General features: G+C 38.8%; 1 pseudogene and 2 gene segments (V, D, J or C); all 3 read left to right on the top strand.

The window, feature by feature from the left end:
- Window positions 1–24,952, top strand: part of LOC104674124 — an 840,972-nt gene that overhangs the window by 23,106 nt on the left and 792,914 nt on the right.
- On the top strand, window positions 5,124–6,418 carry LOC104656248 (annotated as a pseudogene).
- On the top strand, window positions 17,296–18,461 carry LOC104656247. The segment is given in 2 exon segments: window positions 17,296–17,445; window positions 17,636–18,461. Coding segments are annotated over 2 exon segments (405 nt in total).

Raw genomic sequence — 24,952 nt, 5'->3', positions numbered from 1 at the left:
AAAGTAAGAGACAGCCTATGCCATGCAAATAGCCTATGCCATGCAAATAGCCTATGCCATGCAAATAGCCTATGCCATGCACATAGCAACCGAAAGAAGGCTTGGTGTCTCTATTAATACTAAAGACTATTTCAAAATGAGGGGTGTTATAAGATAAAAGGATTATTTCATAATACACAGAGGGTCACTTGATCAAGAAGAGATAATATTCTCTAAATATTTATGTACTGACAGCAGAGTTATAAAATATATGAAACAAAATTAACAGAATTAAAGGAGAAATAGGCAAACCTGCAATCAGAGTTGGAGACTGTAATGCTCTTCTCTAGTAATTGATAGAACAAGTAGACAGAAAGTCAGTAAAAATATAAAAGGTTAGAACAATCAACTAGACCTAATTGACATTTATAGAGCACTATATCCACCAAGCGCATTATATACATTCTTTTCCAGAACACTTAGAACATTCATCGAACATACCATATTTTTAGATGTAGAACAGTCCCGATAGATTTGAAAGGATTAGAATCCTACAGTTTTCTTACCACAATATAATTAATTTGGAAGTCAGTTACAAGGTATACAGTAGAAAATCCCCAAATATTTGCAAATTAAGCATCATACTTCTAAGTCGCCCATGGATAAAAGAAGAAATTGCAAGAAAAGTTAGAAGATATTTTGAACTAAAAAATGGTAAAATATAGCCTGGGTGCGGTGGCTCACGCCTGTAATCCCGGCACTTTGGGAGACCAAGGTGGGTGGATCACCTAAGTTTGAGGGAGTTTGAGACCAGCCTGATCAACATGGAGAAACCCCGTTTCCAGTAAAAATACAAAATTAGCCGGGGGTGGTGGCGCATGCCTGTAATCCCAACTACTTGGGAGGCTGAGGCAGGAGAGTCGCGTGGAGGTTGCGGGTGAGCTGAGATTGTGCCATTGCACTCCAGCCTGGGCAACAAGAGAGAAACTCCATCTCAAAACAAACAAACAACCCCATAAAATTTCACAGAAAATTCTAGGCTCAGGTTGCTTCTAAGGTGAGTTGAACAGAACATTTAATGAAAAATTAATTCTAACTCAACACAAAACAGAAAATAGGCGGGCAGTCCGGCCCCATCTGTAGTCATCCACATTGAATCATCAGCATCAGCATCACTTTGGAATTTGTTAGAAATGCAGAGTCTTAGGACAAACTCCAGTCCTAGTGATTCAGGATTTGCATTTTAGCACAGTTCCTGAATTTGTACCTTTTTGTTCAGCAATGCGGTCCTGAAGTGATGAAGTAAACAGAATGATGAAGGGAGGTGGGGAAAATATTTTTTTCAAGTTCTAGGGTTTTTTTTTTTTTTTTAACTAGTTAATTGTTTTATTTTGTTGAGACTCTAAACTTACCTTAGATTCAGTATTTTATTTGTGAATGAGATTGAGCTAGAACAGTGGTTCTCATATGGGAGCAATTTTGTCCTTCAAGGGATATTTTGGAATATCTGGAGATATTTTCTATTGTCATACAGAGAGTTGAAACTGGCATTTAGTGGAGAGAGTTCAGAGATGCTCTAAACATCCTAAAATGGACAAGAGAGCTTCCAACCAAGAATTATTTTGTGCAAATGTTAATAGTGCCAATATTGAAAAACTATGAACTACAGAATCCTAAGGGTCCTAATAGCTCTGAAATTCTGGGATCCAATTTAACCGAAAAGACATTCACTGAATACTGTGTGCCAAGTTATTATGGTCTTACATTTGTGTGCCAGCGGGGAGACACTGTCCCACAGTGTATGCATGGGCATACACTATCTGGTCCCTAACCATGTATATGACCATTGATCTATGCCAACCAGACAATACATGTTCAGAATTTTGAAAAGAATAGGAGACCTAGAGTCAGCCACTCTCATACTACAAGGAAATCAGTAATGCACTCTCTGACATTAGTAAGAGTAGGCCAAGAACTGTTTATAACTAGCCTTATCACTCAGATGTACTTTCTATTTCATATTATTAAAAACAAATTATACAAATTATCCTGTACTTATAAACATATTGTGCATCACATACAGACTGAAAGAAAAAATGACCAAGGGAAAAGAAAAAGTAAATAAATTGGGAGCAAAATGAACATTGCTTATGCATATTGAAATCCATGTCAGTACTAGAAAATAGAGCTATTCCATGCCATGTTTTTGACAATAAGGCAATATTTTATGAAAAAAATCATAGGAGTAGAAATTTTTCCAGGTCATAAGTGTGAGTAGTGTTATAGTAAATAGGTGGAACAGAAGCAGACCACCTAAAGACTCGTATTTTCAACTCTGCATGCTATATATCCGAAGGACAGATATTGACCTAAAGTGTTAAGAAAAGTTCAAGGAAAAGGCAACTAAGGAATATGATAAAGGATCTGGGAATTATATGTTATGATGAATGAGTAAAAGAATAAAAAAATTTAAAGGAAAACTTTAAATAAATACATTTAATGTATATAAATATACATACATTTTGTAACATGTACATGTCTTTGTATTTTAGGATTCTGCATAATCCCACTCGAGATATATTGGTTATGCCATGTAGACGAGGAATTAGATTAATTTTCTACATTGCCTGGAGACCTACTAAGTCAAAGCATAGGGAAGAGACTTCAACTTGTGAAAAACAGTCAGACCAAGTTTCCCTGGACGGAGAGTAAATTTGCCATTGTCAGTTTCCTACATATATTATGCTACTAACAGGCACTGGTTTTATGCTTACTTATATTTATTCTTACAGGAATGAATCAGAAAGACCGAAGAAATTAAAATAGATGATGTAGGGCTTGGATAGAGAATTTAAAGTACTGAAGGGCTTTATCACAGGGGAATATCTAAACAATGATTTTAGCAATAGACAATAAAATTGAGGGAAAAGTTTTTGGGTCTGAAATCTGAGTTAGCAGTGCCCAAGGTAAGGGCAGGGAAATTCTACTACAGATCATTATTCAGTGATCACATCTGAGGACAAGCCACTCATTCTGACAATAGGAATAAGAGTACACTTGGAAAAGATGTACACTTGTTTACATTATCTCGATCTGTAGCCTGATGTTTCCTGAGATGTTTCCTCTTTTATGTCAATACGTTGCAATAAGTAAGCCACATATCTATAATTTCAGATGATCTGTTCTTCCAGAGGAAAAGATTTCAGAGTGTGTGTCAGATTTTCCATCGCAGTCTATAAGCTAAACTCTTCCCTTTCATTAGACAGATATTATCAACTCACGGAAGCCTTTCTCCCTCCTTTTATCTTTTATTTTATAATTTAGTCATTTTGAAGAAAACAACACTCATATTTTGACCTTTGGCACTGTCAATTTCCTGGGAATGGCAAGAACAGGAACAAGGCCAGGCTTGGAGGAGCAGAGCCTGAAATAGCATGCATCCGATATATCTAGTGAACCTGTCTTACTCCAATTTTTGTGCTTAAGTGTTACCTTCACAAAGAGTTTTGCCTCTGTGAGTGCTGAAACAGGATGGTTGACTTGGCTGATTGATTTTCTGGCCAATTCAAAAAGTAGTAGAGGGATAAGGAGGAAAGGTTTTACTCCTCAGTAGCTTTGTAGACTGAATCATGGCATTTTCTTAATTTCAAATATACTGTCTTTAATAAACATGAAAAACCTCTAACTTCTTCAAGTATATTTAAAATGACTCAGTAGTGTGCTGAGAAGATAAAATGGAATTCCGAAACCTACGTTTGCACTTTTTCTGTCTGCTAATCCACATAATTTCTGACTGGAGGTACGCTTGGAATTTACTTTATTTGGCCTTCTGCTGTTTTATGTGCCACAATCTCCCACAGATACAGGATAATTGGTTTAGCGTTTGGGGATCTGACCACAAGATGGCAGAGCTTCTCTGCTCATGTAGAATGTATGAAAGGATCCTTTTGGTTGACTTCTGTGAGTAGGCTGAGGACAGAAACAGATGCCTCTGTGGACCGTTTAAGAAACCACAGTGCTTTGGAGGAAAGGAAGAGATACTTGAAAATATAGTTCTCTTGGCTGGAGATTGCAGGTTCCGGTGGGGAGAACAATGAAGACACTTACTGGATCTTTGTTCCTGTTTTTGTGGTTGCAGCTGGACTGTGAGTTGAGAGCTTTTGAGGAACAGAGTGTTTAATAAATAATCATTAGAAGTCTGAGGAGGAGACTCATCTGGTCTTTTCCAGAATGCCTGAAGTTACTACAGTGAAAAAAATAAAAAAGCAAACTCTAGAGAATGATGACCTGATGATTTTGTCTGATTTTTCCTTTTGCACAGGTATGAGTAGAGGAGAGGACGTGGAGCAGAGTCTTTTCCTGAGTGTCCGAGAGGGAGACATCTCCGTTATAAACTGCACTTACACGGACAGTTCCTCCACCTACTTATATTGGTATAAGCAAGAACCTGGAGCAGGTCTCCAGTTGCTGACATATATTCTTTCAAATACGGACCTGAAACAAGACCAAAGACTCACTGTTCTATTGAATAAGAAGGATAAACATCTGTCTCTGCGCATCGCAGACACCCAGACTGGGGACTCAGCTATCTACTTCTGTGCAGAAAGTACACATTGCTTCTCAGGCACCTGTATCCTGTACCTAAACCTGCGCCTGGGGCTAAAGCCACACTCTATTTCCTTTACCTTTAAGTCAGGGATTTTGCTGTTTTGTATTTTTAATGTTACAAAACATCCTAAAAAGTCAGTTTCAAAATGACTTAACAAGTTTCAGAACATTTTGATTAAACTCTTTTTGGGAGTTAATGATTTCTTAGTTGAAATCCTGGTCTTAGGGTTGACTTTATGGCTGCCATAAAGTCATCTGAATGATTTCTCCCTTACCAAGGACATCTTGGTGTCAGAGAATCCTCTCCTTGATGGAGTCTTTTATCTTTTAATATTAGTATTTGTTAACTTTTTCTAATAAATATATTAACTGCATGGTATAGGAAAAAATAGGAAATTATAAAATAGCAATCAAAATGTCTTATAAGCCTATCACACAGATAATTCATAGCTGACATTTAGTATTCTTTCTTCATTAAAACAAAATTAGGATCGCTCTTCCTGTGGCAGCAGCTGGGGTGAGCGGAGCAGTGGCTCTCTCCTCTCTCTGCCATGGCGTGTGCTCGCCCACTGATATCCGTGTACTCTGAAAAGGGGGAATCATCTGGCAAAAACGTCACTTTGTCTGCCTTATTCAAGGCTCCTATTCGACCAGGTATTGTGAACTTTGTTCACACCTACTAGCACAAAAACAACAGACAGCTCCATGCTGTCAGTGAATTAGCAGGTCATCAAACCAGTGTTGAGTCTTGGGGTACTGGCAGAGCTGTGGCTCGAATTCCCAGAGTTCGAGGTGGTGGGACTCACCATTCTGGCCAGGGAGCTTTTGGAAATATGTGTCATGGAGGTCGAATGTTTGCACCAACCAAAACCTGGCGCCATTGGCATAGGAGAGTGAATACAACCCCAAAAACGGTATGCTATCTCTTCTGCCCTGGCCGCCTCAGCCTTACCAACACTGGTCATGTCTAAGGGTCATCGTATTGAGGAAGCTCCTGAACTTCCTTTGGTAGTCGAAGATAAAGTTGAAGGCTACAAGAAGACCAAGGAAGCTATTTTGCTTTTTAAGAAACTTAAAGCCTGGAATGATATTGAAACGGTCTATGCCTCTCAGCAAATGAGAGCTGGCAAGGGCAAAACGAGAAACCATCACCATATCCAGCGCAGAGGCCCCTGCATCATCTATAATGAGGATAATGGTATCATCAAGGCCTTCAGAAACATCCCTGGAATTACGATGCTTAATATAAGCAAACCGAACATTTTGAAACTTGCTCCTGGTGGGCATATGGGACGTTTCTGCATTTGGACTGAAAGTGCTTTCCGGAAGTTAGATGAATTATATGGCACTTGGCATAAAGTTGCTTCCCTCAAGAGTAACTATAATCTTCCCATGCACAAGATGATCAACACAGACCTTAGCAGAATCTTAAAAAGCCCAGAGATCCAGAGTGCCCTTTGAGCACCATGCAAGAAGATTCATCGCAGAGTCCTAAAGAACCCACTGAAAAATCTGAGAATCACGTTGAAGCTAAACCCACAGGCAAAGACCATGCGCTGCAACACCATTCTTCGCCAGGCCAGGAATCACAAGCTCCTGGGGAATACAGCAGCATCCAGCAGCAGCTGCACTAGAAGCCAAATCAAATGAGAAGGGGATGGTAGGCAAGAAGCCTGTGGTAGGTAAGAAAGGAAAGAAGGCTGTTGTTGGTGTTAAGAAGCAGAAGAAGCCTCTGGTGGGAAAAAAGGCAGCAGCTACCAAGAAACCAGCAGCTGAAATGAAGCCAACAGAAAAGAAACCTACTACAGAGGAAAAGAAACCTGCTGCATAAACTCTTACATTTGATTATTCTACAAAGGTCAAATCATTTTGAACAGCTTCTTTTGAATAAAGACCTGATCAAAGAGGCAGCGAGGGAAAAAAAATTAGGATCACACAGACTTGCATTTTAATTTAATATTATATTCTAACCTGAATGTTTAACATTTCCCCAAACTTATAAAAAGGAATTTTTAATGATTTATGAGTAATTGTATAAGTCAGCATTTTATTTCTCCTATAGTCATCCCATATACTTGTGGTGAAAGACAATATTTTTCTGAACTCAGGTGTTACCCTTTACATAGTTTCTTACATGTAGGAAGTTTAAAATTTTCTAGAAATTTATTTTTTCTTCTGTTCTAGAAATAATTTATTTCTTCAACCACTTGTGCTCTTTTCCTCTTGTTCTTTCTTCCTCCTTGAGGTGCTGAATGTTTTCATTCATCCCATATTTTTTCTATTTTTCACAGCATTTTAAAGAGAAAGTCTTATGTTTCTAACATTGTATGCTAAGGTTTCTTTCAGCACTGATGATATTGGGATTTATTAAACCTTCCAGGAGCAGATAAGGAGGTCAGGGTTGATTTGCAATTTTTTGCCAAGCCAGAAGCCAGGATGTCTTTTGCTAGTAAGAAAGGTACATCGCACATATTGAGAGCCCACTTGGAGAACTTGCTGGAGAGTTCCATAGTTATCCTCTTATGTGCCTCAATTGGTTTTATATTACCATCTCTTTGTATGACTGTACCATTCTAACAGGGAGAGTAGTTTGGTGACCTAAGATCAATGGTTTGGTTCCTTAAAAATGACAATGATGCTATTTGGTATTCTTCTAATGGCATGCAGACAAGCCACAGTTTGTTTCTAAGGTTAAAAATTTTGTTTAAAAACAGATGTTTACTTTCTGAAATTCCTTATAGAGACAATTAGTATTTAGTTTTTCACTTTGTACTCATTATCATCATTATCATCCTCCTCCTCCTCATCATCAAAGTGGAAGCCCATTCTTCCTCATATAATTCATGATCAGATTACCCTTTATTATTTTACTCTTTGATCTCTTTCTACTCCCCAGGAGCTCTGTCACTGCTTTATAAGTGTTAGTCCAGTTGCTCATCTGTCCCTAGAGCTTCTCAGGTGAGCTTTTATCATGTAGGCTCATATGGGTTGATTAGACTATCCTTCAAGTCTACCTTCTTTATAATATCTTTAAAAAGTTGCTCAGTTTTTAGGGCTATGACTTGTGTCACTCCTTGTATCCAGCACTTGTGTGTATTTCACTGTTTTTAATGTTTTACCAATGGACATTTAAGGAAAGGGGCTAGGTAAAATGCATTGAGTACACAGATCCATCAATATATTTGAAATAATGCATGTGAAGCACCTAGCATGATCCTGGCATGTACTCATCATTATTTAATACCAAATGGGTACTGACATATTAGCAGAGTTCATCTTCAATATGGATATAGCTAGCTAAAAACAAACAGAATGTAACTTTCCCTTATTTCTGGCTTTGTGTTTCACTTTTTCTGGTATCGTGATGCACACTAAATTGAACACGTCCAAAACTAGAATATGTCTTTTTATTTTATTTGTTTACTTATTTATTTTGAGATGGAGATTTGCTCTGTTTCCCAGGCTGCAGTGTAGTGGTGTCATCTTGGCTCACTGCAACCTCCGCCTCCTGGGTCCAAGCGATTCCCCTGCCTCAGTCTCCTGAGTAGCTGGGATTACAGGTGCCTGCCACCATGCCTTGCTAATTTTGTATTTTTGGTAGAGACAGGGTTTCACCATGTTGGCCAGGCTGGTCTTGAATCAAGTGATTCACCTGCTTCAGCTTCCCAAAGTGTTTGGATTACAGGTGTGAGCCACTTCACCTGGCCAATATCTGTCTTTTTAAAAATAAGTTTTTTGATATAGACTTGGCAAGATGGCCGAATAGGAACAGCTCTGGTCTGGAGCTCTTAGCAAGATTGAGGCAGAAGGCGGGTGATTTCTGCATTTCCAACTGGGGTACCTGGTTCATCTCCCTGGGACTGATCAGATAGTGGGTGCAGCTCATAGAGGGTGAGTCAAAGCAGCGCAGGGCGTTGCCTCACCTGGGAAGTGGAAGGGGTCGGGGAATTCCCTTCCCTAACCAAGACAACTGTGAGGGACTGTGCCGTGAGGAACGGTGCACTCAAGCCCGGATACTGTGCTTTTCCCACGGTCTTCACAACCCACAGACTGGGGGCTTCCCTCCGGTGCCTATGCCATCAGAGCCTGGGTTTCAAGCACAAAACTGGGCAGCTGTTTGGGCAGACACTGGGCTAGCTGCAGAATTTTTTTTTCATACCCCAGTGGTGCCTGAAATGCCAGCAAGGCAGAACCATTCACTCCCCTGGAAAGGGGGCTGAAACCAGGGAGCCAAAAGGTCTGGCTTAGCAGGTCCCACCCCCACAGAGCCCAACAAGCTGAGATTCACTGGCTTGAAATTCTTGCTGCAAGCACAGCAGTCTGAGGTCAACCATGGACACTTGAGCTTGGTGGGGAGAGGGGCGTCTGCCATTGCTGAGGTTTGGGTAGGCTGTTTTAGCCTCACAGTGTAAACAAAGCCACTGGGAAGTTCAAACTGGGCAGAGCCCTCCACAGCCTAGTAAGGCTGCTGTGGCCAGACTGCCTCTCTAGATTCCTCCTCTCTGGGCAGGGCATCTCTGAAAAAAAAAGCAGCAGCCCCAGTCAGGGTCTTAGAGATAAAACCTCCATCTCCCTGGGACAGAGCACACGGGGAAGGGGTGGATGTGTGGGCAGTGTCAGCAGACTTAAGTGTCCCTGCCCGATAGCTCTGAAGAGAGCAGTGGATCTCCCAGCACAGCGTTCGAACTCTGCTAAGGGTCAGACTGTCTCCTCAAGTGGGTCCCTGAATCCCGTGTCTCCTGACTGGGAGACACCTCCCAGTAGGGGCCAACAGACACTTCATACAGCTCTGGCTGGCATATGATGGGTGCCCCTCTGGGACGAAGCTTCCAGAGGAAGGAACAGGCAGCAATCTTTGCTGTTCTGCAGCCTCTGCTGGTGATACTCAGGCAAACAGGGTCTGGCATGGACCTCCAGCAAACTCCAGCAGACCTGGAGCAGAGAAGCCTGCCTGTCAGAAGGAAAACTAATGAACAGAAGGGAATAGCATCAACATCAACAAAAAGGATGTCCACTCAGAGACCCCCATCTGAAAGTCACTAATATCAAAGACCAAAGGTAAATAAATCCATGAAGATGGGGAGAAACCAGCACAAACTGTCTGAAATTCAAAAAACCAGAACACCTCTTCTCCTCCAAAGGATCACAACTCCTTGCCAGTAAGGCAACAAAACTCAACAGAGAATGAGTTTTACGAATTGACAGAAGTAGGCTTCGGAAGGTGGGTAATAACAAACTTCTCTGGGCTAAAGGGATACGTTATAATCCAATGCAAGGAAGCTAAGAACCTTGAAAACAGGTTAGGTGAATTGCTAAATAGAATAACCAGTTTAGAGAAGAACAAAATGACCTGATGGAGCTGAGAAACACAGAATGAGAACTTTGTGAAGCATACACAAGTATCAACAGCCAAATCAATCAAGCAGAAGAAAGGATATCAGAGATTGAAGATCAACCTAATGAAATAAAGTGAGAAGACAAAATTAGAGAAAAAAGAACGAAAAGGAACAAACAAAGCCTCCAAGAAATATGGGACTATGTGAAAAGACCAAATCTACATTTGATTGGAGTACCTGAAAGTGACAGGAAAAATGGAACCAAGTTGGAAAACTCTTCAGGATATTATCTAGGAGAACTTCCACAACCCAGGAAGACAGGCCAACATTCTAATTAAGGAAATACTGAGAACACCACAAAGATCCTCCTCGAGAAGAGCAACCCCAAGACACATAATCATGAGATTCACCAAGGTTGAAATGAAGGAAAAAATATTAAGGGCAGCCAGAGAGAAAGGCTGGGTTATGCACAAAGAACAGCCCATCAGACTAACTGCAGATCTCTCTGCAGAAACCCTACAAGCCAGAAGAGAGTGGGGTCCAATATTCAACATTTTTTTTTTTTTTTTTTTTTTTGAGACGGAGTCTGGCTCTGTCGCCCAGGCTGGAGTGCGGTGGCTGGATCTCAGCTCACTGCAAGCTCCGCCTCCCAGGTTCACGCCATCCGCCTCCCAGGTTCAAGCCATTCTCCTGCCTCTGCCTCCCAAGTAGCTGGGACTACAGGCGCCCGCCTCGTCGCCCGGCTAGTTTTTTGTATTCTTTAGTAGAGACGGGGTTTCACCGTATTAGCCAGGATGGTCTCGATCTCCTGACCTTGTGATCCGCACGTCTCGGCCTCCCAAAGTGCTGGGATTACAGGTTTGAGCCACCACGCCTGGCCTCAACATTCTCAAAGAAAAGAATTTTCAACCCAGAATCTCATATCCAGCCAAACTAATCTTTATAAATGAAGGAGAAATAAAATCCTTTACAGACAAGCAAATTCTGAGAGATTTTGTCGCCATCAGGCCTGCCTTACAAGAGTTCCTGAAGGAAGCAATAAACATGGAAAGGAACAACTGATACTAGCCACTGCAAAAACATGCCAAATGGTAAAGACCATCGACACTATGAAGAAACTCCATCAATTAATGGGCAAAATAACCAGCTAACATCATAATGACAGGATCAAATTCAAACATACCAATATTAGCCTTAAATGTAAATGGGCTAAATTCCTCAATTAACAGACACAGACTGGCAAATTGGATAAAGAGTCAAGACCCATTGGTGTACTGTATTCAGAAGACCCATCTCACGTGCAAAGATGCACATAGACTCAAAATAAAGGGATGGAGGAATATTTACCAAGCATATGGAAAGAAAAAAAAAAAAAAAAAAAGCAGGGGTTGCAATCCTAGTCTCTGATATAACAGACTTTAAACCAACAAAGATCAAAAGAGGTAAAGAAGGCCACTACATGATGGTAAAGGGATCAATGCAACAAGAAGAGCTAACTATCCTAAATATATATGCACCCAATACAGGAGCACCCAGATTCATAAAACAAGTCCTTAGAGACCTAAAAGGAGACTTAGACTCCCACACAATAATATTGGGAGACTTTAACACCCCACTGTCAACATTAGACAGATCAATGAGACAGAAAGTTAACAAGGATATCCAGGACTTGATCTCAGCTCTGAACCAAGCAGACCTCATAGACACCTACAGAATTCTACACCCTAAATCAACAGAATAGACATTCTTCTCAGCACCACATCACAATTATTCCAAAATTGATGACATAATTGGTAGTAAAACACTCCTCGACAAATGTAGAAGAACAGAAATCACAACAAACTGTCTCTCAGACCACAGCACAATCAAATTAGAACTCAGGATTAAGAAACGCACTCAAAACCGCACATCTACATGGAAACTGAACATCCTGCTCCTGAATGACTACTGGGTACATAACAAAATGAAGGCAGAAGTAAAGATGTTCTTTGAAACCGGTGAGAACGAAGACACAATGTACCAGAATCTCTGGGACACATTTAAAGCAGTGTGTAGAAGGAAAATTTATAGCACTAAATGCCCACAAGAGAAAGCAGGAAAGATTTAAAATTGACTCCCTAACATCACAATTAAAAGAACTAGAAAAGCAACAGCAAACAAATTCAAAAGTTAGCAGAAGGCAAGAAATAACAAAGATCAGAGCAGAACTGAAGGAGATACAGACATGAAAAACCCTTCAAAAAGTCAATGAATCCAGGAGCTCGTTTTTTGAAAAGATCAACAAAATTGATAGATGGCTAGCAAGTGTAATAAAGAAGAAAAGAGAGAGGAATCAAATAGGTGCAATAAAAATGATAAAGGGGATGTCACCACTGATCCCACAGAAATACAAACTACCATCAGAGAATTCTATAAACACCTCTATGCAAATCAACTAGAAAATCTAGAAGAAATGGATAAATTCCTGGACACATCCACCCTCCCAACACTAAACCAAGAAGAAGTTGAATCTCCGAATAGACCAATAAGAGGTTCTGAAATTGAGGCAATAATTAATAGCCTACCAACCAAAAACAGACCAGGACCAGATGTATTAACAGCCGAATTCCACCAGAGGTACAAAAAGGGATGGTACCATTCCTTCTGAAACTATTTCAATCAATAGAAAAAGAGGGAATCCTCCCTACCTATTTTATGAGTCTAGCATCTTCCTGATACAAAAGCCTGGTAGAGACACAACAAAAAAGAGAATTTCAGGCCAATATCCCTGAGGAAAATTGCTGCCAAGATCCTCAATAAAACACTGGCAAACCAAATCCAGCAGCACATCAAAAAGCTTATCCACCACGATCAAGTCGGCTTCATTCCAGGGATGTAAGACTGGTTCAACATACACAAATCAATAAACATAACCCATCAGATAAACAGAACCAACGACAAAAAACATGATTATCTCAATAGATGCAGAAAGGGCCTTCAACAAAATTCAACAGCCCTTCATGCTAAAAATTTTTAATAAACTAGGTATTGATGGAGCGTATCTCAAAATGATAAGAGCTATTTATGACAAACCCACAGCCAATATCATACTGAATGGGCAAAAAACTGGAAGCATTCTCTTTGAAAACCAGCAGAAGACAAGGATGCCCTCTCTCACCACTCCTATTCAACGTAGTGTTGGAAGTTCTGGCTAGGGCAATCAGGCAAGAGAAAGAAATAAAGAGTATTCAAATAGGAAAAGAGGAAGTCAAATTGTCTCTGTTTGCAGATGACATAATTGTATATTTAGAAAATCCCATCGTCTCAGCTCAAAATCTCCTTAAGCTAATAAGCAACTTCAGCAATCTCAGGATACAAAACCAATGTGCAAAAATCACAAGCACTCCTATACACCAATAATAGACAAACAGAGAGCCAAATCATGAGTGAACCCCATTCACAATTACTACAAAGAGAATAAAATACCTAGGAATCCAACTTACAAGGGATGTGAAGGACCTCTTCAAAGAGAACTACAAACCACTGCTCAATGAAATAAAAGAGGACACAAACAAATGGAAGAACATTCCATGCTCATGGATAGGAAGAATCAATATTGTGAAAATGGCTATACTGCCCAACATAATTTACAGATTCAATGCTATCCCCTCCCCATCAAGTTACTACGACTTTCTTCACAGAATTGAAAAAAACTACTTTAAAGTTCATATGGAACCAAATAAGAGCCCTCATAGCCAAGACAATCCTAAGCAAAAAGAACAAAGCTGGAGGCATCATGCTACCTGACTTCAAACCATACTACAAGGCTACAGTAACTAAAACAGCATGTTACTGGTACCAAAACAGATATATAGAGCAATGGAACAGAACAGAGGCCTCAGAAATAACACCAGACATGTACAACCATCTGATCTTTGACAAACCTGACAAAACCAAGCAATGGGGAAAGGATTCCCTATTTAATAAATGGCACTGGGAAAACTGGCTAGCCATGCATAGAAAGCTGAAACTGAATCCCTGCCTTACACCGTGTACAGAAATTAACTCAGGATGGATTAAAGACTTAAATGTAAGGCCTAACACCAAAAAAGCCCTAGAAGAAAACCTAGGCAATACCTTTCAGGACATAGACATGTCCTATGTGTTGACATACGACAAGACTTCATGACTAAAACACCAAAAGCAATGCCAACAAAAGCCAAAATTGACAATTGGGATCTAATTAAACTAAAGAGCTTCTGCACAGCAAAAGAAGCTATCACCAGAACGAACAGGCAACCTACAGAACGGGAGAAAAATTTTGCAATCTATCCATCTGACAAAGGTCTAATATCCAGAATCTACAAGGAACTTAAACAAATTTACAAGAAGAAAACAACACCCCATCAAAAAATGGGCAAAGGATATGAACAGACACTTCTCAAAAGAAGACATTTACACAGCCAACAGACACATGAAAAAGTGCTCATCATCACCGGTCATCAGAGAAATGCAAATCAAAACCACAATGAGATACCATCTTACGCCAGTTAGAATGGCGATCATTAAAAGGTCAGGATACAACAGACGCTGGAGAGGATGTGGAGAAATAGTTACGTTTTTACACTGTTGGTGGGAGTGCAAATTAGTTCAACCATTGTGGAAGACAGTGTGGCAATTCCTCAAGGATCTAGAACTAGAAATACCATTTGACCCAGCGATCCCATTTCTGGGTATGTACCCAAAGGATTATAAATCATGCTACTATAAAGACACATGCACATGTATGTTTATTGCAGCACTATTCACAATGGCAAATACTTGGAACCAACCCAAATGCCCATCAATGATAGACTGGGTTAAGAAAATCTGGCACATATACACCATGGAATAATACGGAGCCATAAAAAAGGATGAGTTCATGTCCTTTGCAATGACATGGATGAGGCTGGAAACCATCATTCTCAGCAAATTATCACAAGGAAAGAAAAGCAAACACTGCATGTTCTCACTCATAGGTGGGAGCTGAACAACAAGAACACATGGACACAGGGCGGGGAACATCACACACTGGGGCCTTTTGGGGGCTGGGGCTCTGGGGGAGGGACAGCATTAGGAGAAATACCTAATGTAAATGACAAGTTGATGGGTACAGCAAATCAACATGGCACAAATATACCTATGTAACAAACCTGCATGTTGTGCACGTGTACCCTAGAACTTAAAGTATAATAAAAAAAAGGACCAGAAATTTAAAAGAAGAGAGAGAAATACTTCTATTTGTATGCAGTGCTTGGAAAAAAAAAACTTTTAGGAAATTATAGCAATAGCAAATTGAAAAGAGATAATTTGGAAAAAATGCAGTGAAACATACCTCTCTGGTGGGAGAGTTAACTTGTAAGCTGTTTTAGAAAGTAATTTAAAAACATGACAATAATCTAAAAAATATTCATTTTCTTTATTGTAATAATTTTCTGTAGAGAATCTATCTTTAGGAAAATTCTAAATGCATATAATAATTATGTACAAAGGTATTTGGAAAGTTATGTATACTACCCCAAAATGGAAAACCAAAATGTCTCATCTTTAAGGGAAAGGCTTAATGACCCTAATGGAATATTATGCAGCAAATAAGTGGTGTTTACAAATATAATCTATGATGATTATTGAATAGTAATAATTAAAAAGAATCAAGATATCATTGCCACTTAGCAAAAATCTGAACAGTGAAAATGTTGGGGAAAAAAACCCACTGAGATATTGATAATGCATATCTTTGCTTGATAAGCTAAGTAGTGATTTTCTCTTTTCATTCTATTTTTATAAATTTTCCAAAATATGCCTTAGTTGATTAAAAGTCTTTCCAACCCACCATTTTCTGTAAATTTAAAAAAATTCCTCTTAGCTCTGAAGTTCAAGGGCCCTGGTTCAGTCACCTATACTTCACAGTGAGAAAGCAGCAATAACTTCCTGACTGGTTTTGCAGCCGCTATTGGATTCCTTTTCTTATATTAATAGTTCACATTTATCCAGTTCTTGCTGTGTCTGATGCATTATATAAAGCATTTTATATACATTAGCCAATGCATTCTAGTGATATCCACAGTTTACCGATAAGGAAATTCATACTTAGAGACATTAAGTAGCTTGCTCAAGCTCTCTCAGAGATTAAATGGAAGAGTTTCAAAGCCAGATTTGTTTGAGGCTGGAACACAAACTCTTAACTATCTTTCACAATGTCTATCAACATACTTCTCCAAATTATTTTTGTGGATAAGCAGCCTAATTAACAGAATGTTAATAGAATAGAATGTGCAGTATATGGACTTCCATTTTCATAATATTACCTCCTCAAAAGCCTCAAAAGTTCCTTGTTTGCTAATAAATAACCTAAAAATGAATCCTGGCATTCCAAATCTTTTGTTTTCTAGTCCTGACTTCTCCTTCCAACTTGATTTCCTGCTACACTCTAGCCCACTCTCTTTCTTCTATCCGTCCATCCATCTGTTCAGCTGTCGTTGATCTCTCCAAGCAATGGCATAAATGTATTTGAGGAAGTGACTACAATACATTCATCTGGCATTAAAAGTAGAAAAGAAAGAATTTCTGATATAGATAGTCAGAGGGCTGTTGTATTTTAAAAATAATTTTAAACACTCCTTCAGAGGGCATTCTAGGGGGAAAAAAACCCTTCAGTTGTTTGAGCTCTCGCTGAATTTAAACTGAATGTCTACTTATTATAGTCCAACAAGATAAAGAAAAAAGGCCTTTTGAAGTCAAAGCAATACTTTTTTTTTTTTTTTTTTTTTTAACTGTGGGGAGGCCTACTCCCTAGATCTGGGAAAGTTTCCTAGAATTTAGCCATACATTTCCTGTGTTTTACATTATCTAGAGCACATGATATCTGCAACTGTGGCAGGAATGACAGAGTAGTTCAATTGGGCAATGAAATGGAGAACTTGGAAAACTTGTTCATTTGACCTGTATCCAGAATTAATATTGCCAATTCCATGTTATGTAATGAGACTCAATCAGCCTTCTTCTGGACTTGTTACTTACAATTGTGGTCTGAGAACCAGCTGTATCAGCATTACCAGTAAATTTGTTAAAAGTATGGAATATCCAGCCCCACCTCAGACCTAATGAAACAGAATCCACATCTTAACAAAATCGCCAGGTGATTTGCATACGTATTAGGTTTTAGAAGCCCTGACCTGGAGCACGTTCCATTATTATAACAACCTTCTGAACACAAGAGGGCAGTATTTCCTATCCCCTCAGAGCCGTTCTCTGATTTGAAGTTCACTGTGTAGCTGGATTAGGCCAGTATGTGTAAGGGGCTGAACAGGCTTGCCATTGATTGGCTGGATAGGAAGGCCAGAGCTTCCTTTTAGGGACAGAAGAACCCCAGTAAAACCTACCAAACTAAACGGAATGGCTTTTTGGCTGAGAAGGCTGGGTCTCCATTTCAGGCCACATCTGGGGAGACGAATGGAGCCATTCCTGGGAGGTGTTTTGCTGATTTTGTGGCTTCAAGTGGATTGTGAGTTGGAAATTTCCTGATGATGGGGACAGAGAGATCCAGGGCTGCAGTGCACAGAATTAAGGGGAAGGGCTAGGATCCATTTTTTCCCTCATCTTTGGTTATATCTGGGACTGTGGGAAGGAAATAGACTCAAGAGTGTCAGTATAGTGACTAACCCTCCTACTTTTGGTGTTGTGTTTCTGCCTAGGGGTGAAGAACCAAAAGATAGAACAGAATTCCGAGGCCCTGAACATTCAGGAGGGCAAAACGGCCACCCTGACCTGCAACTATACAAACTATTCTCCATCATACTTACAGTGGTACCGACAAGATCCAGGAAGAGGCCCTGTTTTCTTGCTACTCATACGTGAAAATGAGAAAGAAAAATGGAAAGAAAGACTGAAGGTCACCTTTGATACCACCCTTAAACAGAGTTTGTTTCATATCACAGCCTCCCAGCCTGCAGACTCAGCTACCTACCTCTGTGCTCTAGACACACAGTAGTGCCCTGGCAGCTGCTTCCTGCACCCAAACTCCGCTAACTCTTACAATCAGAGCTCATGGCTGTGCTGTCTCTTAAAGGCTGATCACGGCTCCTGACAGAATGAGGGGCGTTACTGGAAAGGGCATTTTTCAAAACAAACAAATGCTCTGAAGAATTCCTCAGAGAAAGGAGGGAGGATTTGCTTTTAAAAAATACATTAATTTTGCTTAGTTTTTGTGACTAGCCTAGAACAGCGTGATAAATTTATGGGGTTAAACACATTACACTTAAGCATTAAAACCTGGATTCTTCTAGATGAAAAATTAATCCAAACATTTTTGAGACCCTTCCCAAACTGAACACTGAATAATGATGATGATGATAACGATAAAAAAATTGACCTTTTAAAAAATTGCTCTACTTATGAATGGCTAACCATGCTATATTGGGAAACATGTCATAAGTCATGGCATTGCAGAGATAAATTTAGAGCCCTTGTTTACCGTGTATGTGGAATCAGTGAGTAGGTCAATACACAAGTCTTCTTTTGGTTTGTTTCTTAAGAGACAGGGTCATGCTCTGTCACCCAGGCTGGAGGCTGGAGTGCAATAGCACAGTCATTGCTCACTGCAGCCCACAACTCCTGGGTTTAAGTGATCCTCCTACCTCAGCCTCCTGAGTAGCTGGAATTACAAGCACACACCACCATGCCTGCATTGTACAGCTTTTAAGAAAGAGAACTTACACCTTCTCATGTTAGGCATGGGTTCTGAGTTGAGGACTTCTCCGTTATTATTGCCTGCATTGCCATTTCTATCAATTTCTGTCATCCATGTATTACCTTGTTTCTTGATCTGTTTTTAGATTATTGCCAAGAGAGATAGATCCCATAGGCCATGACATGTTCTGTTACTAACATGGCAGAATCTGTGAGTTTTGACTAACTCTGTTTGAGTCTAGGGCTGATATTTCTGTCTACTTTGGGCCACATCAGTCACTGTCAAAATGATATGATCATGAAGTTGTTTGTGTCTGAGTATAGGAAGAGGTGCAGAGAGAATATATGTAGGATAGTAGGGGAAGTAAACAATACACCTAGAAAAATAGAATATGAGGACAGGAAGTCCCTTCTTTTAATCACCATTAATAAAATAGAGGCAGCTAGGAATAAGAAAATCATGGGCTCTGAGTCACTGGCATCTGGGATTTGATAGTCAGAGAGAAGGAGAATGCAACGCAGAGATTGCTAACCATAGTTGGACATCTTGAAGGTTCATAAACTCCCTGAAATTGAGAAGAGATGGAATATTATTATCACATAATTATTGTTTGGGAGGAGTTTTCCTCCCATTTCTGGCAATGAACCAGAAAAGATTCAGATAATTTGAATATGGATGAGAGTTATGTCAGAGCACGGGGCTGAGAGAAGGATGAGGGATTGTTCAACAGCTCAGGACCAGAGATGAGGACAGACCTAAGAAATGATTAAATGTAAGAGAATTTAGAATGGAGTAAATAATTTTCTCTCACAGGAGTTGGGATGCCTTTCCCTTTGTAATAAATGGGGGGTATAAATTACAATTGACAGTACAGCATTCAAAAATATGGGCATGGGAGTGCAACATGTCGGTAGAAAATCCTGACCCAGTCAATGACTGGGCTGTGTTGTCTTGGGGAAGTGTTTCTAGATCTCTGAGTACCAAATTCCTCTTCTGTGAAATGCTAGTAATAGAAGTACCTCATAGGATTATTGTTAAGAATACATAAAATTATAAAAATATATATAATGCAACTACTGTGGTGGTGGCAGGTACACCAGTGCACTAGAAATTCAACAGACACTTGTTTATAATTGGTTCCTTCATTTCTTTCAGGAAGTTAAAACTCACATTTTCTGCTCTGAGCATTATATATCTCTTTTTCATGTCCTATTTCAATAATCTTTTTACTAATCACCTCAAAATCTATTTGAAATAAGTTGGTATGTAAATATGTAAATGATCTGTATTTCACAAACTAGAGACATTAACAAATATTACTGAGTACCTGCTATGTGCCAGACACTGTTATATACAAGAGGGATGCATCAATGAATAAAATAGACAAAAGTTTTTGCTCTCCTGGAGCTTATATTTTATTGAAAAAACAGAGTGAACAAAAAAATGTGATAAATAATATAGTATGTTAGAAGACAGTTGGTATTATGGGAAAAGTAGACCAGGGTAATGGAGATGGGAAATGTGGAGGTGGAGCTGTCTCCAGTTGGAATTTTGAACTACCAGTCATGGTAGTTCTTATTGAATAAGTATGTGAAGAAAGTCGGGGAGGAAGTAATGCAGTTATCTAGGAGAGCATGAGTCGCCTTGGCAAAATTATGACGGTAAGAGAAATCTGACATAGCTGACTCCATCTTGCTTCTAACCTCCAAGCTGTCCTGTTCGTTCCCAGGTGTAGGCCAAGCTGACTTTGGGGAGAAATTTAGTTTATAGTTTAATCTTAAAGCAAAGATGATAATGGCCCTTCCCCAAACAACCCCTTCCTTGGTTGGGGGACCAAAACCGCCTTTGTAAAACTAACAAATTAGCCATAAGATTAGAAATTATGGCTCAGGAGTTACGCAGACAGAGGTTGCAACATTAGTAACCTCCCCACTTGCTCCTATAGACATCAACTCTATCATAGGACCTAAGATTGGTGTTCAAGGTATTTTTCAGACTCTAAATCCTGCTGGACCAGCTGGTGCCGCCTGGACTGGTAAACTGGCTCAACTGGTTTTGTGATCCCATCCAGGAACTGACTCAGCACAAGAAGACATCTTCGACCCCCTGTGATGTCATCCCCAACCCAACCAATCAGCGTTTGTCAATCCCTAGCCCCCTGCCCACCAAATTATCCTTAAAAACCGAAATTTTTGGGTCTCCAAATTTTTGAGTGCTGTGGGTGGGGGTCTGGATTCTTGATTTTGGGGTTTGAGTCTATTCCTGATGACTTTTGGTTTGGTAAAAAATCTTAGTTTAGAGCCAGTTCTTTTACATGGTTTAATAAAATAATCTATGCATTATTACTAATGCATAGATTAATTATTAATTATTTATATATTATTAATGCATAGATTAATATTAGTGTGCTTCTCTGTATGGAAAAGAAGTCTGATCTCTTTAGGGTACTGTTTTAACTCAACCATGGGTCCTTCTTACTGGAAAGATTTCTTTCTTTTCTTTGATACACCATAATTTATTCATTGTTCTCATAAGCACCATTGCAGAGGAAACAGATGTTTTTGTTTTTTAGGAAAGCTGATCCAAAATTTAGAGATTATGAGTTTATTGGAGGTCTCTGATTAAAATATGATTACCATACAAAATATTTTTTAAGGCAAAACAATCTTTCATTTTATTTGTTTGCACAGGTGACACCATTGTTCACGTGGAACCACAAGGATTTATGAAAATCCTGGCATGTCTTGTCAGTTGTTCCAACTGAAAAATATCCTATGCATGGAAATGTGCTTCTACCTCAGAGTCTAAAACTTAAGCTAAGAATCTTGAACATGCTGTGGTAAAATAGAAAGAATAACTACATTTAAGTAAATATCGAGCAACTGTTTGCTTTCCTTATTTTCCTCTCAACTCTTCTGGTTTTAATAAATAAGATTTTCTAGTCATTTAAATTGAACTATTTAGTTGATTTAAGTTGAACCAACCCAAGAAACAGGAAATTAGTTAAGTCACCACTTGAGCAAAAGAGAAAGATGAGAATTAAGTTAGGTTGACAAGTGTGAAAAGAAAAAAGAGAAATACAAATTCTGTTGATCATTTTTACCTCTTAAAATATCTCCTATTTGTCTGTTTTCCACTGTCACCACTACCTGGAGGAATGCAGTAGCCTCCTAATTGTTATGCTTGTATCTACTTTAGCGTTTGCATTTCTGATCTATTTAATATGTTAGCTTGCCAAGATAATTAAAATAATGTGAATTTAATCCTATCATCTCCCTGCTTAAAAGACTCTTAAGCCTTCCTATTGTGTTTAACAAAGACCAAAATCCTTACCAACTCCCCTCCATGGTTTGCTCCCTATTTCTTCTCTAGTTAATTTTCACGGCAATGCCCTTTTCATTCTTTTTTGCTTCCATGCCATAGGTCAGTTTTTATTTCCTTGAAAGTGCCAGAGATCCCTTGCCTTGGAGTCTTCCAAAATACCATTTTCCCTGCCTGGAATTTCCCTCTTTCTTTCCCTGAGATCCCAATTCAATTGTCACTTGGAAAAACCTTCTTTGACACTTCACCCAGTTTTCAAATAGATAAAATTTCTTTATGTAAGTTCTCAAAACACCTTCCTATTAGTTATTATTAGATGAGTTTGTGTTCCATGAAAGCAGGAGCTATGTTTATTGTTATCTCAGCATTCTATTACCAGAAAACTATGATCTATGGCTCATCTAGACAATGGAGTCACTGTGTCTAAAACTAATACTAAGATAAAGATGGTGGAAGGTCAGGAATGTTCTTTTTATAAATAAAGACCTGTTTTTGGTCTCCACCATTGCGCTTTTCCAATTTTGTTTTCATAGCTCTTCATATTGCCAAGCTGTACTACTTTTTGAGGAGACGGTTTCCATGTCTAATGAGCTCCCCTGTGAAATGGGTTTCTTTCCCTGTATTCTAAGCTGGTCTTCCTAAAGTTCTGTCGGGAGGCTGTGTCTAACCATCATGAAATTTGATGAGCCTGGTCCATCCTGTACTTCTCATGATTTTACACGTTCCTGTCCCAGCTGGTCTGTCTTTTTTTATTATAGATGTGAGTGTCTTGAGGTAGAAATCTCTCTTCTCTGCTGTATGCTTCCTATCCAGCAACTTTTATTTTTATTAACTGGATTGTATCTCACTATGTTGTTGTTTTCTAAATCTGTTAGGAGATGAGACATTCTGCTTCAGTTGGATGTTGTGTATCCTGTATTGTAATACGATAAAAAAGTATGAAACTTTATTATAGTATGTAATGTTATTCTAGACTACATGCATCTATCAACAAATAATTTGTTGGGCATATTCTGTGCACCAGGCATCTCACTACATGCTGTGTAAAATACAGCTCCTGACTTGAAGCCCTTACTGGTCGCACATCAGAAACCCTTCTTGCTCCTAAAATGACAAATCAAATAGATAAAAATAAAACAAACCTCTTTTTTGTATTTCTGTCTTCACATTGCTATGTATTTGTTTCAAAGAATGAAAATTGGTTTCTATCTGAAACTAGGAATTATTAACATTTGTTTAGTACTAACTATATGTCAAGTATGGGGTTACAATTTTTACAAAACATTGTTACTTAATTTTCACAGCAATATCTGAGAAGATTTCTTTATTATGATGATGAAACTATTACTGGCACTATATAAAATATTCATAATGAGGGCCACTGACATAGCCAGCACAAAAGTTAGATTTGAACCATGTCTACCAGATGCCCAATGCCAGTATTTAAGCACTATTTACTGCTGCTAGCCTGGAGATCTCTGTTTTCTGATGGTGCAGCTTGGTCATGTATCATTCCTATATTAAGGTATTCGTTTGAGGAAAAGAAACAAAGTGGAAGCTTAATAGTAAGTAAGCAAATAATTCTCAGCTGCCAGTACCTCAGCACATTGAAGCCAGTCAATCAGTGAAAATGTTCTTTGATATTGAGTTATATAACTACTGAAGATTCCTGCTTAAACAGATGTTGCTGCGTAGGCACTCCAGCCATAGCCTGGATTTTAGCAGGCCATGGAGATACCTGCAACAATAGATCATGGAGACACCTGTTATGTATTTGATAAGCATATTTTCCAAATTAGAAAATGGAACATATGATGTGATCATTGTAAGTAAACACAATAGACATATGCAGGACTCTATCTACAGGTAGGTCTTTCCCAGCATGTATTTGTATTTTTAACAAACAATGTTTCGTTGCCAATGCTTGGCATCAATATAAGCAACTGGGCAGATGTTGGCAGTGAGGGGGAGAAGGGTAAGTTTACCAGATTCTTCTTAGTTGGTTATTAGAAATGAATGCACTAGTCTGAGCAGCTTTACTTTCTTATAATGAGCTGAAAATTTTTCACCTTAGGAACTGACTAGAGAATCTACAACATTCAGAAGCCTGAAGGTACATAACTATTAGTTCTCAGGCAGTCTTCAAAGCCCATCATAAATAGCATTTGTCATAAAATCCTCCCATACATTTTAATGTGCAGTAGCTGAATATAGTTACTGGTTGAATTATTGATCTTGCTAAAAATTAAATTTTACCTATGTGTATTTCCAAGTGTCATTGTTACTCAAATAAGGAAGAGTTAATAAAAAAAAGTTTTGACAAGTGGCACTCAAACAATTCGGTATACTTACATATAGAAAAATAAACCATTACCTTTATCTCACATTGTACACCAAAATAAAGTCAAAATGGGTCATAGATCTAAAGGTAAAGGAAAAGCTGTAGACCTAGAAGAAAACATTAGGGAAGTTCTTCACAACTTTTGGGTAATAAAAATTTCATAGATATGACACTGAAATCATAAACCATAATAAGGAAAAAATCATGTCTTGGACTTTATCAAAATTAAAAACTTCTGCTCTTTCATTAATGAAATGAAAAGACAAGCTTTAGACTGGGAGAAATATTCTCATATTCTTGATGCCTATATCTGACAAAAGACTTGTTTTCAGGATATGTAAAGAAGTCCTACACCTTAATAATAAAAAGAAAAAAAGATACAAGTGGTCAAAAGATCTGAATAAACACTTCACAAAAGAAGATATGTAAGTGGCAAATGAGTACATGAAAAGATGGTCATATCACTGGTCATCAGGCAAATGTAAATTAAAAGCATGACATACACTACATACTCACTAAAATGGTGAAAATTAAAAAGACTAATAATTCTAAGTATTGGCTAGGATGTGGGGTAACTGGAACTCTCATACTTCTCTGTGATGGTTGGGGGACACAGCAGTGTATTTCTCTGCAGTTATTGAAGCCACTGAGAGAGAAATG

This window comes from Rhinopithecus roxellana, chromosome 5 (assembly GCF_007565055.1).
Source record: "Rhinopithecus roxellana isolate Shanxi Qingling chromosome 5, ASM756505v1, whole genome shotgun sequence".
NCBI lineage: Eukaryota > Metazoa > Chordata > Mammalia > Primates > Cercopithecidae > Rhinopithecus > Rhinopithecus roxellana.
Note: the sequence above shows the minus strand (reverse complement) of the source record. Positions and strands in the feature narration are given on the sequence as shown.